This window comes from Acinonyx jubatus, chromosome C1 (assembly GCF_027475565.1).
Source record: "Acinonyx jubatus isolate Ajub_Pintada_27869175 chromosome C1, VMU_Ajub_asm_v1.0, whole genome shotgun sequence".
Taxonomy (NCBI): Eukaryota; Metazoa; Chordata; class Mammalia; order Carnivora; family Felidae; genus Acinonyx; species Acinonyx jubatus.
The window spans coordinates 102910298-102926439 of NC_069381.1; the positions used below are offsets into that span (position 1 = coordinate 102910298).

General features: G+C 42.5%; 1 protein-coding gene and 1 long non-coding RNA gene across 2 annotated transcripts; one reads left to right on the forward strand and one right to left on the reverse strand.

Annotated features, from left to right (window-relative positions):
- The first annotated feature begins 3000 nt into the window (after positions 1 to 3000).
- On the forward strand, positions 3001 to 12533 carry FCGR1A (Fc gamma receptor Ia). Its single transcript, XM_027056312.2, is given in 7 exon segments — positions 3001 to 3334; positions 3740 to 3760; positions 4498 to 4752; positions 9412 to 9663; positions 10838 to 11122; positions 12105 to 12307; positions 12310 to 12533. Coding segments are annotated over 7 exon segments (1293 nt in total). The 5' UTR covers positions 3001 to 3135; the 3' UTR covers positions 12388 to 12533.
- LOC113598308 (uncharacterized) lies at positions 8710 to 9549 on the reverse strand. Its single transcript, XR_003418993.2, has 2 exons — positions 9390 to 9549; positions 8710 to 9017 (listed from the first exon to the last, which is right to left on the reverse strand). It is a non-coding gene; the product is annotated as an uncharacterized LOC113598308 (long non-coding RNA).
- Positions 12534 to 16142: the final 3609 nt, after the last annotated feature.

Here is a 16142-nt window from a genome sequence, read left to right on the forward strand (position 1 = left end):
CTAAAATCATTGTTGCACTGTATGCTAACTAACTTGGATGTAAAATTAAAAAATAAATTATAAAAAAAGTGAAGGCTGAAATTAATAGCTTTAGCATGAGACTTAAAATTAGTAAAAGGACAAAATAAACCCAGAGAAAGGGGGAGAAAGAAGATAATAAAGATAAGAGCAGGGGTGCCTGGGTGGCTCAGTCAGTTAAGCCTGCCTCTTGGTTTCAGCTCAGGTCATGATCTCACAGCCCTGAGACTGAGCCAAGCCCTGTGTTGGCTCCATACTGGGCATGGGGCCTGCTTGAGATTCTCTCTTCCTCTCTCTCTGTTACTCCCCTGCTCCCACTTGCGCACACATGCACATGCTCCCTCTCTCTCTCTCTCTCTCTCTCTCTCTCTCAAATAAATAAATAAATAAACAAACAAACAAACAAATGAAAAATAATTAAAATAGAAAAATCAAGATACAATAAGTAAATTTACAAAATCTCAAGTTGGTTCTTTGAAAAGACTAATAGTGTTGACAAACTTCTGGTGCAATTTATGATGAATGTAAATGCAGAAATCTCAAGTACAAATCACTGGCAACCAAATCATTAATATATAAAAATACAGAATAAATCATGCTGAAATTAGATTTACTCAGGAATGTAAGAGTATTTTTTTAACGTTTATTTATTTTTGAGAGACAGAGACAGAGTGCAAGTGGGTGGTGGGGCAGAGAGAGAGGGAGACACAGAATTCAAGGCAGGCTCCAGGCTGTGAGCTGTTAGCACAGAGCCTGACAGGGGGCTCAAACCCACCAGCCATGAGATTATGACCTGAGCCAAAGTCAGAAGCTCAACCAACTGAGCCACCCAGGCATTCCAGGAATGTAAGAGTATTTTTAACAATAGTAAATCTATAAATATAATTAGCCACATTAGCAAATTTAAGGAGAAAAAGCACATTATCTCAATTTATAGAGTAAAAGCATTCAATAAAATTTAACATCCATTTGTGATTTAGCAAACTAAGAAATAAAGCATTATTTCCTGAAAAATATATATATACTCAAATCCTATGGAAACATAACCATATAAGGATCAGAAAGGAAGAAATAAACATTAGAAGATCATATGAATATCTATAAAAAAGACACAAAAGAATTTGATTAGTTTCCTCATTTAAAAAAATGTTTATTTATTTTGAGATATATTTTGATAAAGAGACCGTGTGAGTAGAGGAGGAACAGAAAGAGAGACACAGAATCTGAAGCCGGCTCCAGGCTCTGAGTTGTCAGCACAGAGCCCAACATGGGGCTTTGGCTCATGAGCTGTGAGATCAGGACCTGAGCCAGAGTCAGAGGCTTAACTGACAGAGCCACCCAGGTACCCCTAGTTTCCTCACTTGCAAAATGGAGACGAGAGTGTCTACTCATAGTTTATTGTGAGGGCTAAATAAAAGATATAGCAAGCATATTTGGCTGGCACATAATAAACAGTCTATAAATATATGCAATGATGATGATAATGATAGCAGATAATCAGACAACATCTATCTAAAGAAAAAAATGTACTTTTCTTTGGACTGAGCAATGTTGGTTCTAGGAATGTGTCCTCTGAAAATAATAAAAGATAGGTACTAGACTATTCATTGCAGTGCTGGTGATAACAGTAAAACATTGGAAATAACCTCCCTGCCCATTAAGAGAGGTGGTGAAATTATGAAACATCTACACAGTGGAAAACTGAAGATAAAATAGTGTAATAATTATGAATATAGGCTTTGGATGTAAGTTTCAGTGAACTGGGACCCCCTGAGTCCTTCCTAGACCTTTCTTCCTTGCTTTTGTGTCAGTCAGCTATTGCTCTATAATAATCTCAAAAAATCAGTGGCAAATAATAGTATGCCTTTATTTTTCAAAGTTTGCAGGCCAGTTTGGGGAACTCTACTTCAGGCTATGATGGCCAGGACAGCTCTGCCTCACAACATAGCTGGCTAGTCAGAATGTGTTCTCGTTGTGACAATCACAGAAGCGCAGGGGGTTTCAGAATGAGCACAATGCTGTTTCTATCCACATTTCATTAGGCACCGAAAGTCATGTGGATGAGCCAAAGTCAAAGGTCAAAGAAGTATCCTTAGCCTCTCATGGGGCTGTGGAGGCAGTGCTGATTGAGGAAGGGGGAGAAATTGGGGCCAGTAATTGAATCTACAGCATTATTTGTCATCATTTTAATTCTCTGTTGGTGAGATTGCTACCCAAGTCCGTGTTTGCACTCATTGGACGCATTCTAGTTTCTTTAGTTTTCTTTCTTTCTGAATAGAATACCTAAAAATCCCTCTATATCTAAACAACTCTGCCTTAGGAACCAACTCATTTTGATAGCATAGAGCTTCTCCCCATACTCTGAAGCTCCCCTGTTAGGGACATTTGCATTCATGTATGTGAGTTATTTTTCTTCTCTACAGCATTTACATTAAACAGTTAATTTTCTTTGATGTAGCCAAGATAAACACTCCAAATTCATAATGTCTCTCAGGGAGTGGCTTTAAAAAAATAAAAATGGGACATTGATCCTGCACGTATTCCCAGAGGAATAGAGGCTGGATTGTAGTAGGGGAGCTCTTATAAATGAGTTACTCACCACGGGTCACATACAGGTCGATATAGAATAATCTGGATTCAAATGATAAAGTTTTAGAGGCACTGGCCAGTCTTTGGAGCAATTTTAGAAATGAGGGTTTGCTGGGGTGCCTGGATGGCTCAGTCGGTTGAGCATCTGACTTCAGCTCAGGTTGTGATCTCATGGTTCTTGAGTTTGGGCCCCGCATTGGGCTCTGTGCTGACAGCTCAGAGCCTGGAGCCTGCTTGGGATTCTGTGTCTCCTTCTCTCTCTGACCCTCCCCTGCTCGCACTCTGTCTCTCTCAAAAATAAATAAAGATTTATAAAAATAGAAATGAGGATTTGCCATATTTTAGACTCAAATAATTAGTAAAGGGAGAATACAGTCAGAATAGAATATCAATAAATAAAATATCAAAATAGAATATCAATAAGTAAAAACTTTAGTCTTTCCCTTGAATTCCGAGAGTTTCATAAACCCCAAACCCAGAGTTTCAAACTAAGGGAGATAGGCTAAGAAGTTTGAGAACAAGGAGAGAATGACTCAAGAATTAAGGATGTATTTCCCAGAAAAGGAGTGTGATGAAAGTGGTCAGAAGAAGCAGTTTCCTTCCTCTTTTCTAATCTTGGCTTCAGAGCCTCCAGCAGAAACTCTTCAATGTCTTGCATGTTACAGATTTCACTGTTCCCATCAGCTTGGAAATAACATGTGGCTCTTGACGGCTCTGCTTCTTTGGGGTAAGTTGGGCTTACAGGGGATAGCTAGAAGGGTACTGGCTCTGGCTTTGGGGACTCAAGATTTTTTTGTCTTCCTTTGGTATCATAGGCTAGAACTCATAAGTATGGGGACAACCGTATTTGTGCTTCCATGGTTTATTCATGCTTATTATATCAAAAGGATGGGAAGAGAGACTTTGAGGTAATATTAGGCCTGGAAGCATCATGTCAAAATAAAGCCTCATTAATAACCATCTATAGGCTGTTCAATGCCACTAGCACCTGATTTGGGGAAAGGGAATAGAGAAAGACTCAAGAGACTTAACCTGGCCCCTCAGAGTCTACGTTAGTTTTGTCTCCTTGATTCTCCCTTCCTTGTCATCTCCCGCTGACCAATTTATGTCCCTGTTCTTTGGTCTCTTACAGTTCCAGCTGGTGCACAAGCGGGTGAGTAATCTTAAACTCAATTTCTCTTCCTCTGCCACATCCCTGCACATGGGTTTTGTTATCCTGAAGAAGAGAGTATCAGGAGAGGATAGAAAGAAGAGGGAATTACAAATTATGTAAAATCCTCTATATTTAGGGTATGATTTTGATAAAATGCTGGGTTTTAAGGTTTCTACGATTTTCTGCAAAAGCTTTGACCTCTGAACTGAATTCCCTACGTGTGTACATAATAACAGGAAAAGGCCAGAATTGCAAAAACATAGAAGTAGCTCTGCTGGGTTTTTCCCAAACCAGTCCCTTTTAGGAAAAAGCTGAGTGCTTGGTTTCTTCTCAAAGAGAACCAAACAGGTACCAATGGCTTTGAAATGAGGAGTTTGAGCCTTGGTTTCTGATGCAGATGCTAATTAAGGCCTGAGATTAACCCTCAGAGACAGTATAGCCCAGAGTATAAGAGAACCAGCCCCAATCAGCTTGCCTTAGTTTACTAATAAATTAGTCATTTATTTCTCAGGAACCCCAAATCTCCAACAGCCAGATGCAGATTTAATAACATGAACAGAGCTCTCTGCATGGGGTCTGGACACTTGCAATGGCTGGCTTTTATAGGATCCCACTTGCTTATTTTTCCATCTCATCTAAATACATATTTTGTCCTTGTGCTATCCATAAAACCTTACCAATTGTTCAGACTTTCCTTTTGTTCCACTTGTTTGTTGTTGTTGTTTATCCCCAAGCAGACCTTACAAAGGCAGTGATCACCTTGCAGCCTCCATGGGTCAGTGTATTTCAAGAGGAAAACATAACCTTATGGTGTGAGGGACCCCATTTGCCTGGGAACAGCTCTACACGGTGGTTTCTCAATGGCACAGCCTTTCAGACCTTGACCCCCAGATACAGAATCGCTGCTGCCAGTGTCAGTGACACTGGTGAATACAGGTGCCAGACAGGTCTCTCAGTGCCAAGTGACCCAGTACGGCTGGAAATCCACAGAGGTAAGTATGGCATGGAGCAGGAGAGCTGGAAATCACAAGGTCTTCCTTTGTGTTTTCTTCTTTCTGGATGCCACATGTATGTGTTTGATTTATTGGAGTATGTATGAGTCTCAGGTCTATGCGCCTACCAGGTGAAATTAAGTCAAGACACTCAGAAAATCACATTAGGGTCCTTAAACTGTGCCCCAACAGCACACCAACTGGGACAGCTGTGAGCAGGGTGTCTCCAGTAAAACCTAGACTCTAAGGTTTTATTATTTAAAATTATGTAACTTTGTTGAAAAAGTTATGCCTGCACATAGTAAATAAGAATTCAGAGAAATGAACAATGATGAACAGTGAAGTCTCTTTCCCATCCCAAACTCCTAGTCCCACAGTCACCTTCTGTAGAAACAAAACTGTTAATATATATAAACTTAAAAAAAAAAAGTGGTTGGTAGACTACTCTATATACTGTCCTATCACTTGCTTTCATCACTTAAAATACCTTGGAGGTCTGTTTAAATCAATAGAAATCTGCCACGAACTTTCAAATGTCTGCCAGTATGGCTGTGTGTGCTGTAACTGATTTCGCCATTCTCCCTTTTACTAAACTTCTGTTTCCAGTTTTTTGTTTTTACAAGCAATGTTGCAATACACATCTCTATACATATAGTCTGGGACACATTTCATAGAATATCTGTAAGATAATATTCTGGGCATGAAATTACTGTGAGACTTGAAGCATTTTAAACAACAATGGATAGAAGAAGGGGGGAAAAAAACCCACTACCCACTTAAATCTGTAAAAGGTTTCTATTTGTTAAGAAATGGAAACCGCAGTACTCTTTAGGGCAAAATGTTTCATTGTCAATACAGATCATTCAAATGTGTTCTTTCGTTAATCAAAACCATCAAGGTAAAACTTCTGTGTAATTGATAATGTAAAACTTTATGCTTGGGGCAGAATTAGATTAATGTGGACTAGGTTGCCTTTGGAGGAAATGTGTTTTAAAATACTGGGAATGTGAGAGGAAATGCTAGGTGTTCCTCATGAGTCTCTTTGGACTCTGGGAATCAGATCTCAGGCTACAGGTGTGAGGCAAGCCGACAGAACTGTTTTAGCAAGAGACTTTGTGTGTAGTTCAAGCAGAAGCAGTGGTGTTTCGTGGTTCAAGTGACAAAAAATGAAGCAGGGCTGGAAAGAGGCCATTTTTCTTTACCTCTGCACAGACTCCAGAAACCCCAGCATTGGTGACTTCTTGAGAATAATAGCTTTTACATTTTTAACATTGTATTATATATTATTATATTATGGATCTCTTACATTTTAATGTAAATTTGTATTGAAGTATAACACACATACAACAAACCTTAAGTGTACGCCTCAGTGACTTTTCACCAAATAAACAGCACACAGAACAATAGAACATTTCCAAAATCATAGAAACTCCCTCTTGCCCATTTCTTTAAAATTTTTTTTAATGTTTATTTATTTTTGAGACAGAGACAGCGCATGAACGGGGGAGGGTCAGAGAGAGGGAGACACAGAATCTGAAGCAGGCTCCAGGCTCTGAGCTGTCAGCACAGAGCCTGATGCGGGGCTCAAACTCAGGAGCTGCGAGATCATGACTTGAGCTGAAGTTGGTCGCCTAACCTACTGAGCCATCCAGGTGCCCCAAGACCCCCCTCTTGCCCATTTCTAGTCACTACCCCCAGTGATGACTTCTAACACCATAGGTTTTCGCCTGTGCTTTAACTTCTTTGTATAAATGAAAACGATATGGTAGGGTATGTACTCTTGTGTTTGGCTGCTTTTTCTCATGTTCATTGTGAGATTCATACATGTTGTAAAGTTGCAATTCATTTGTTCTCATTACTATTCAATATTCCATATTAATTCATGCTATTGATGCATTCTTGGGTTGTTTCCAGTTTGGTCTTCTTATAAAATAGCACCACTGTGGGCATTTTTGGAGTAAAGATCTTATTTTTTTAAGTAATCTCTACATCAACATGAGGCTCAAACATACAACCCTGAGGTCAAGAGTTGCACGCTCCACTGACTGAGCCAGCCAGATGCCTTCACTGTGAACATTTTTATATATGTTTTTTGGTGCACATATGTACACATATGTGGAATTGCTAGGTCACAAAATGTGCATATATTCATTCAGCTTTAGTATTCAAAAGTGGTTATAGCATATTACACCCCCACCAGTGCATGAGAGTTCTGGTTGCTCCTCCTCCTCATCAACATTCAGTGTATTTTAGCCATTCTGTTGCATGTGCAGCAGTTACCACATAGTTTTAATTTGCGTTAAAACTAATGACTCATGATATTGAGCATTCTTCATGTTTATTGCCTGTTTGGATGTCCTCTTTTGTAAAGTACCTGTCAAGGTTTTTTGCCAGTTTTTCCTTATTGTTGTCTTTCCTTATGGACTTGTAGGAGCTCTGTATTTTGGATGTGAATCCTTTTTCAAATGTTGCAAATATCTTCCACTCTATGGCTTGTCCTTTCACTATCTATGTTGTTTTCTTTTTTCAGTGAAAAAAGTTCTTACATTTCCTGTAGTACAATACATCAGGGTTTTGGGTTGGTGCTCACTATACCCTATTTAAAAATGTTTTGCCACAGGGGCACCTGGGTGGCTCAGTCGGTTAAGCATCCGGCTCTTAATTTCGGCTCAGGTCTGGACCTTATGGTTCGTGGGTTCCAGCTGGCAGCGTTGAGCCTGCTTGGGATTCTCTGTCTCCCTCTCTCTGCCCCTCCCCCACTCGTGCCCTCTCTGTCCCTCTTTCTCAAAAATAAATAATAAACATTAAAAAAATGTTTTGCCACAGTTAATCAGCAGTGGAGGCTCGCAGTCACTTCATTTAAATCTGTGTGTGAGATCACAAAAATACAGCTGGCCGAGGACCTACATCCTAATTATATGGCTTAGAATGAGTGTCCCCAACCTGCTCTAAGGCGATGAGGATGGAGAGAATGTCTTCTGAGTAGGAAATTGGTAATGTCTGCCAAAAGCTGCATCCTACAAATTTTGATATATAATATTCCCATGATCACGTAAGGCTAAATATTTTTAATTTTCATTAGTACGTGTGTATTCTTTTTTCTTTTTCTTTATGAATTATTTACAAGTGTTTTAGGAGGGTGGCTTCTGTTATTGTTTTCTAACTTTATGGCATTTTGGTTAGAATTTATGTTAAATATGATGTCAGGTCTTTAGTATTTGTTGAAAGTTGCTTGTGGCCTAATATGTGGTCCATGCTTGCACCTGTTGCATGTGTGTTTGGAAAGTACACGAATTTTCTCTAAGCTATAGCATTCTATATAAATCCACAAAGTCAACTCTATTAATTGTGTCATTCGAATATTTTATATCATTACTAGTATTTTTGACAGTTTCTGATGGAGGTATATTAAAATCTGTGGATGTATAAAGCAAAAGGGTCGGTGTGTTTGGGCAATATAGTCTTTGAGCACCATTTTGCCGGGAACGGGAATAAGGGAGGGAAGGGTATTGATTATATTTAGAAACCCTGTGGCAGCATCCAAAACTATAAAAACATGCTACATATAGCACTGGAGTGTCTGCCTTTCATTCTTAGGTAAGTTCTGGAGGGGGAAAAAGCACTACTGTCCCTTCTCTTTTGTCCTTTAAGAACCTCATCCTTGTTTAGCCACACCACCTACCCCAGGGAAAGAAAAAGGAAGCATCTTTAGTTGTGTGTAGAGGTGTGCATCACAAGGGAAGGCTCCTTGGATGTGGGGCTTGTTTTTACCAGCTCTATCACTGATCTGCACAGATGTATGTGTCCTCTATCAATTTAGAAGCATATATTCATCTGGATATGTTTGCTGTTCTGTGTGTTTGTCTTAGCACCTGGGATCCCATTAATAACTTGCTCAGGACTTGGAGTGTATTAGTTTTTCATTGCTGTGTAACAAATTACCGCAAACACAGCAGCTTAAAACAGCATACATTTATTATCTTTCCATGGGTCAGGGCTCCCAGCACAGCTTGGTTGGGTGGTCTGCAGAGGCTGCAGTCAGGGTATTGACTGGGGTGTGTTCCTTCCTGCAACTCTTCCAAGCTCACATGGTCATTGGCAGAATTCAGTTCCTTATGTGGTAGACATGATGTCCCCATCTTTTTGCTGGCTGTCAGGTGGAGGCCGATCTCAGCTCTGGAGGCAGGCCCCTGCCCTTATGGCCCTCTCCCAACATGGCAGCTCACTTCTTTAAGGCCAGTGGGAGAACTTCTTGGTCCAGTCAGCTAAGACAGAGTCATAAAATGTAACGTCATCATGGAAGAGACTCCCCACAACCTTTGTTATGTTCTGTTGAAAGTCACAGGTTCTATCCACACTCAAGCGAATTACACAAGAGTGTGACTCATCCTAAGACTCATCTTAGAATTCTGCTTACCAGATAGAGTAAGTTATTTTTGTCCCAACCAACTTCTGAAATCTGGAAAGGGAATATAAAAGGGGCTGTGTGCACAACTGCTGGAAAAGACTTTTCTTCCCAGCAAAGCTAAAGATAGGTGAGGAATGGGCAACAGGCCTCAAATTCAACAGAGTTATAAGGTTGGAATGTTATAAAAAGATAAGAAAGCCTCCTTGTACCTCTGCCACTGTATACATACATTTTGGGTCTACACTTTCCAGATTGGCTACTACTCCAGGTCCAAAGCAGAGTCTTCACAGAAGGGGAACCTCTGACCTTAAGGTGTCATGGATGGAAGAATAAGCTGGTATACAATGTGGTTTTCTACCAAAATGACAAGGCCTTTAAGTTTTCTGCTCAGAATTCTGAATTCACCATTCTGAAAACCAGCCTGAGTCACAATGGCATCTATCACTGCTCAGGCATGGGAAGGCATCGCTACACATCACCAGGAGTCTCTATCACTGTGAAAGGTATGTGTTTGAATAGTCATAGAGCTGTAGTTTTAAGGGCCATCATAAATCATCACTTCAGTTTGTGAGTGAAGAGACTAAGTTCCAGAGAGGCAACTGCCTCGCTGAAGGCCATGCAATGACCAGTGGCTGGGCCGGGACCAGAACTGAAGTCTCCTAGGTCTGTGTGTTGCTCTTTCCAGTAAACCACAGCGCCCCATCCGTAATCCCAGGAGCTAAAGTGAAGGCCAGGGCATAGTAAGGATCTATTTCATCAATTTTGTTTCAGGTGCAAGGAATAGAGACTCACTCCAGATGGGTGGGAGAGTTATTAGAAAATAACTCAAAGCAATCTCATAAAATCTCCATAGAAATGGAAGCCATGAATGGGGCGCCTGGGTGGCTCAGTCGGTTGAGCGTCCGACTTCAGCTCAGGTCATGATCTCGCGGTCTATGAGTTCGAGCCCCACGTCCGGCTCTGTGCTGACAGCTTAGAGCCTGGAGCCTGCTTCAGATTCTGTGTCCCCCTCTCTCTCTGTCCCTCCCCTGCTCATGCTCTGTCTCTCTGTCAAAAACAAATGAACATTAAAAAAAAAAAAAGAAATGGAAGCCATGAAGACATTATGACTTGATTACACTTTCTATCTGGCAGGGGCATTGAAGCCTCTCTGGTTTTACTTCTCTCTGAACATCTATCTGCTAACTAAGCAGTTTCCTCTGTTCCAGCTTGCACATGGCCTTCATGGTAACTCTTTCATGTTAGTACACTTAACTACTAGCAACTGTTTTCTGTCTGAAAAATAATTCATTCCTATGGGAAAGAGAGGATTTTCCCAGATTATCTTTTGAGGCAGTAACACAAGCAACGAGTCACTGAACTGGCTAGTGTGGGGGTCAGTGTCCACTCCTGGGCAACAATTACCAAAAGGGCACGGTCATATAATCAGTAACATGGCTATTCAGGGAAGCATGGACCGTGTGAAGGTATTCTCCCCAGTAGGAAATGAGGAAGCTGGTAACTGTAAGTATATCTATGAGGAAGCCCCAAGAATGCCTTTCTGCTGGAAGTGGGACAAATTGTCCATGGATGCATTCTCCAGGAGCAGGGTTCCCGAGAAGGAAGGGGGTATATCTTCTGTAAAAAGAACCTTGACACTGAAGCAGGCAACCCTGTCCTCATCAACTTTTTCTTTAGAGCTATTTCTGGCCCCAGTGCTAAAAGCATCCTTGTCGTTACCACTCCTGGAGGGGCATCTGGTCAACCTGAGCTGTGAAACAAAGTTGCTCCTACAGAGACCTGGTTTGCAACTTTACTTCTCCTTCTACACGGGCAGCAAGACCCTGATGAGCAGGAACACATCCTCTGGATACCAGATACTAACTGCTAAAAGAGAAGATTCAGGGCTATACTGGTGTGAGGCTACCACAGAAGATGGCAGTATTGTCAAGCGCAGCCCTGAGTTGGAACTTCAAGTGCTTGGTGAGTGAGAATAAGGGGAATTTCCAGGCACAGAGGAAGATGTGCCCTTTTCTCCTTTGGGGCTGAGGTCTGTTTAAGGGGATTTCATGGCCCACTCAAGAAAAATCCATGAACAGGCCTTTCCACTCTCTCTCTCTCTCTTTTTAATGTTTGTTTATTTTTGAGAGACAGAGTGTGAGCAGGGGACAGGCAGAGAGAGAGGAAGACACAGAATCCGAAGCAGACTCCAGGCTCTGAGCTGTCAGCACAGAGCCTGAGGTGGGGCTCGAACTCACAGACTGTGAGATCATGCCCTGAGCCGAAGTCGGACACTTAACTGATTGACCCACCCAGGCACCCCTCCACTCTTGATTCATAACTTCCCTATTCTCATAAACTTCATTTCCTTTCCTTTCTTCACTTCTTTCCTTCTTTATTTTCTATTTTCTCTCCTCTCTCCTTCCTTCCCCCTCATTCCTGCCCTCAACCCCAAAAGTCTGATCAGCAATATATTGAGTTCTTCCCATCTATTGTCATGGTATGGGGATATGAAGACACTGGGGTGCAATTCTTATTTCCAGGAGCTCACATAGTAAATTGGAGAGATGGGGATTTTGTGGATTGCACATAATACTTGCCCAAGTGTCTCTATCTGGCTGGGGTGCAGACACTGTGAGCTCCAAAACAAAGACTCTGGGGAAAAAAGTTCATCTTCAACCCAAATTTATTTCAAGCATTAAATGGCATAGAAATAGCATTTATGTCAGAAACTAGGAAGTTCACTGACAGGGCCCTAGCAGTTAAGCTGTAATGAGGAGGCTGCCCACGGTCTGTTACACCACATAACCCAGGTAGAGCACCTCTCTGCCCCCTGAAATGACCAGTCCTCCACTGGGGACAGGCATATCAGGTGTCAGCTAGCTTTCTCCCCCAAGCAGAACTCTCAGCCAGATCCCTCTGGGTTCTAAGTAGCATTTCTTCTCTTTGTCATTTTCTTTTTCAGGTCTCCAGACACCAACTCCTGTTTGGTTTCACGTCCTTTTCTATCTGGCAGTGGGAATGGTATTTTTGGTGGACACCATTCTCTGTATGATTATACATAAGGAACTGCAAAAACAGAAACAGTGGAATTTAGAAATCTCTTTGGGCTCTGGTCCTAAGAAAAATGTAACTTCCTACCTTCAAGAAGATAGATACTTAGAAGACATTTAGAGCTGAAATGTCAGGAACCAGAACAGCCACAAGAAAGGATACACCAGAAGTCCCTAGAGGGAGGGCAGCAGTAGCGGCCCAGTGGGTGCCCACGGGTCTAGACAGCCCCTCCCTCTTCTTATCCGGGCAAGCACTGGGGCACAAACAGCCGGAACTTTAGACACTGAACTGTGAGTCCCATGATAATCTGACTCACTCAAATAAAGCAAACAAATGAATGGACTTCAGTGGAGATTAACTTGGAATCTGGGTAATCAGGGATGTTTGAGGTGAAGCCTACTCTAAAGAAATCTTGAAAAACTTGCAGATGCAGTCTAACCTGCTTATCCTACTAGCTGGTTGAGCAATAATATATTTCTAGGGACAGGGTGAAAAGGTGTGTACATGTATACAAGAGATTAAGACAGAGAAAGACAGAATGAGAGGGAGAAGGAGGCAGAAAAAGAGAGAATGGATCTCAGGAAGAGAAAAGGGCATAGATCTCAAAGAAGGGAATGTAACTCACAGATGGCTCCTGAGAGACTGTGGCAGGAGCGCTCACACCTCCCTGGAGTCAGCGTGGTTGTTTGGTGGCTTTTCTCTTCAGCACACTAGCAGGGGACGCACCCACACAGCTGGCAGAGCCACAGGGCCGTTCCTCCCCAGGAGAGATGGGTACATTATTTTTGTCCTTTCCTATGAGGCTTTCTCATAACCTCTCTGCCCAGAGACACCGGGGCCCTGCCTGCCTGTCCCAGTCCCCACCCCACAGGAAGACAGAAGAACTGTTAACAGAGGCTTTCCTTAATAAATTCAACCCAGACCTCCCAGCTAGGCACTGCAAGGAGGGGCTGCAGGTGGGGAGGGGCGCTGACATTGGAAAGGCCCAGCTCTCTCTGCCAGAGATGTACTCTCCCCTTCTGATTTTCTGGCTGATTACTACCTAGCTTCAAGATATGCTACTCTCCCACTCGGGCTCTCGTTTGGAGGCAAAATATTTTCCCGCTACTCTGAAATAAAGCTAGAACATGTGAAAAGACTTTACTAAAGGTTTGAAAAAAACAAAAGGGCTATAAACAAACCTAGCAACAAATCCTAGATTTTTTTTGTTTTTGTTTTTAATGTAGTTTATCTGCCAGACAAGGACACACCCCTGCCTAGCCTCTGTCCTGGCTCAACAAGGCAGGGCTCACCTTTACCAGCCACAACCTCAGAAGCACTCTTCTGCAATTCAGCACATGAAGTAGACTAGACAGAAGAGCACCTTAGCCCACTGCTTCCCTAGTCTGTGGACAATGAGAAGGTTCTCCCTTTCAGAACAAGGTATGATAATGATCATCTCAATAGATGTGCAACAACTCCCAACATTTGTATTAAAAGAAATGGTCATATATAACAGTAGGAGTTTGCACATATCATTTGGTGTCTTGGACTGAGAAAACAGAAACGAGGATGGCAGGAAATGATCCCATAGGGAAGAGACCCAAAGACCCTCTGGGACCACCTGTAGGACACTCTAGCCTCAGGAATTGGGAAGTGAAGTAGAAGTGACATTCACAGAGAGAGCTCTCTGCCAGCCCTCACAGGGTGGATAGAACTTCAGGGAAAGAGCTCCCTAGGGGAAGAAGATGGCAGAAAGACGCTAAGGCCTGGGGTGAAGTTGGAATGGGGATAGTCATTAGTAAAGCATCACGAAGAGCCTTGTCCTTCCCCACTCTCCTCTTTTGTGCTTCCTCTCCAGATTTTTCCATGCTTGTGTCTTTGTCACAATTTTTAATCACTTGTACTGCTTAAATAATTGGTTTGATTAAGTTAATTTATTGTGTTGCTGGGTGAGCTGGGGAGAACCCTGGATCCTGAGGCCTTGACCCAGCCTCTCCCAAAGATGTCACCAAAGGTTGTCTCAAGAAAGAATTCGAGGACAGACACATCACAGTGAACGAGCGATACAAGCAGGAAAGTTTATTAAAGTAAAAGTGATGTAGAGAACAAGGCAAAAGAAAAAAAAATTAAACTTTCTTGCAACCTACAGCCCATTGACAAGTACTTTAGACAGGCAGAGTGACCTTCCTCAAGGAGCTTAGCTGCCTTGATGTTAATACTTTGCTAGAGACAAAGGGCAACTTTAGCCTGATGTTAGTCCGACCTCCAGTGTCCTGTAAAAATTCCTTTGGAAATTTCCTTTCTCTCTGCCTCCCACCCCCAAGACATATGTTAGCAATCATCCTCCAAGCATATGGCTCCCTGATACACATCTGAAGGGTCTCATGACTGAGTTTTTACTAGACAGTAATAAATGACCTTTTCCTAACAGCAGCTAGCCCTCAAGGTCCTGGAAACCTTGCTTCCAAATTCCTCGGAGATTTATGCTATCCCTAACCCTCTCCCAACTTGAAAGCAACTCCTCACGACCCCAGTGCAGCTCTTTCTGCCATGGGCCCTGTACCTGTACCATAATAAAACCACCTTTTTGCACCAAAGATGTCTCAAGGATTCTTTGACCATTCACTCCTAAACCTGAACAAAAGTAGACTCTTGAGGTGAGAGTGGGAGGGAGAGGAGAACTTCCCACTGTTCAGGTTTCTATTTTTATCAACAGCTATTAACAAGGGTGTGGTTTATTCATTATTTGGAGTGGAATTGGTAGGTTTTCTCTCTTCTTCCTTATTTGGCCAGGGGTTTCCTGTCTTGGCACCTGCCTTGTTGGGCCTGTCTGGTGGCTTCTTAAGGAGTGCTGTGAGGACAGGCCTCTGGCCTTCCCAAACGCTGACCATGACTTCCTTTTTCTGGCCTCCAGGTATCCTGTTAGAACCTAACTGCCTAGTCTAACATTTGAACAATTTGCACTTCAGTCTATCCTTATTTCTGGTCAATAGCTATGACAGGAATAGTTCTTGGGGTGCTCCAAATTGACACCTACCTGTCTGTTCCCCAAGCCATAGTGCTGGGTCTGGTCAAGGCCTGATACCACCCAATACTTTCTCCAGGTGGGTGCCCAGGTCTCCAATTTCCCTATGGGGGTTGGGTGCCCTGACCCTAGCACTTGCCCCTATCTAAGGGCTCACTCTATTTTTATTCCATCCAGTGCTGGAAACACACAGAAAATATTGGATCCAACTGGGGAGAGGGGCCCAAAGGCAGAGAAGGGAAACGAATGTAAAACCCAGCAGAAGGCAAATTGTCCCCTGCTGAGACCCCCCCCCCCCCCAAAGTCCTACCCTTCCTGGAACATCCAGCATCTCCTGCCTGAACAAAACAGGCCATTTCAGCCCAAAGCAGGACAGGCTTGTGAGCAGTACTTACTCCAGAGCTCCTCAGTGGGTTGGTCTAGGCTCTATCAAGCTTTCATTGCAGTCTGATTTCTTCCTCTGCCCAGTCCTGCCTCTTCATTCTTCCTTTCACAGGAGCTCATCCTTAATAAACATCTTGCACCCCAAACTCTGTCCAGCATCTGTTCCCAGAGTCCAGTCTGAGTATTTTGTATGCCATTGCAAAATTTATAGTCTTTGGAGTCTTAAAAGACCCATTTGTCCCAATAACACTTCTAAGGACTATTTATGTATGTATGTATGTATGTATGTATGTATGTATGTATGTATGTATTTACTTATTTATTTATGAGTACAAGCAGGGGAGGGGCAGAGAGACAGGGAGAGAGAGAATCTCAAGCAGGCTTCTCGCTGTCAGCATGGAGCCCGATGTGGGACTCGAACTCATGAACCTTGAGATCATGACCTGAGCAGAAATCAAGAGCTGGACACTTAACCAACTAAGCTACCCAGGCACCCTTGGGACATAGTTAATGGAGAACAAAACAAGTTGGTAACAGTAAAAAATATGCACACATGTC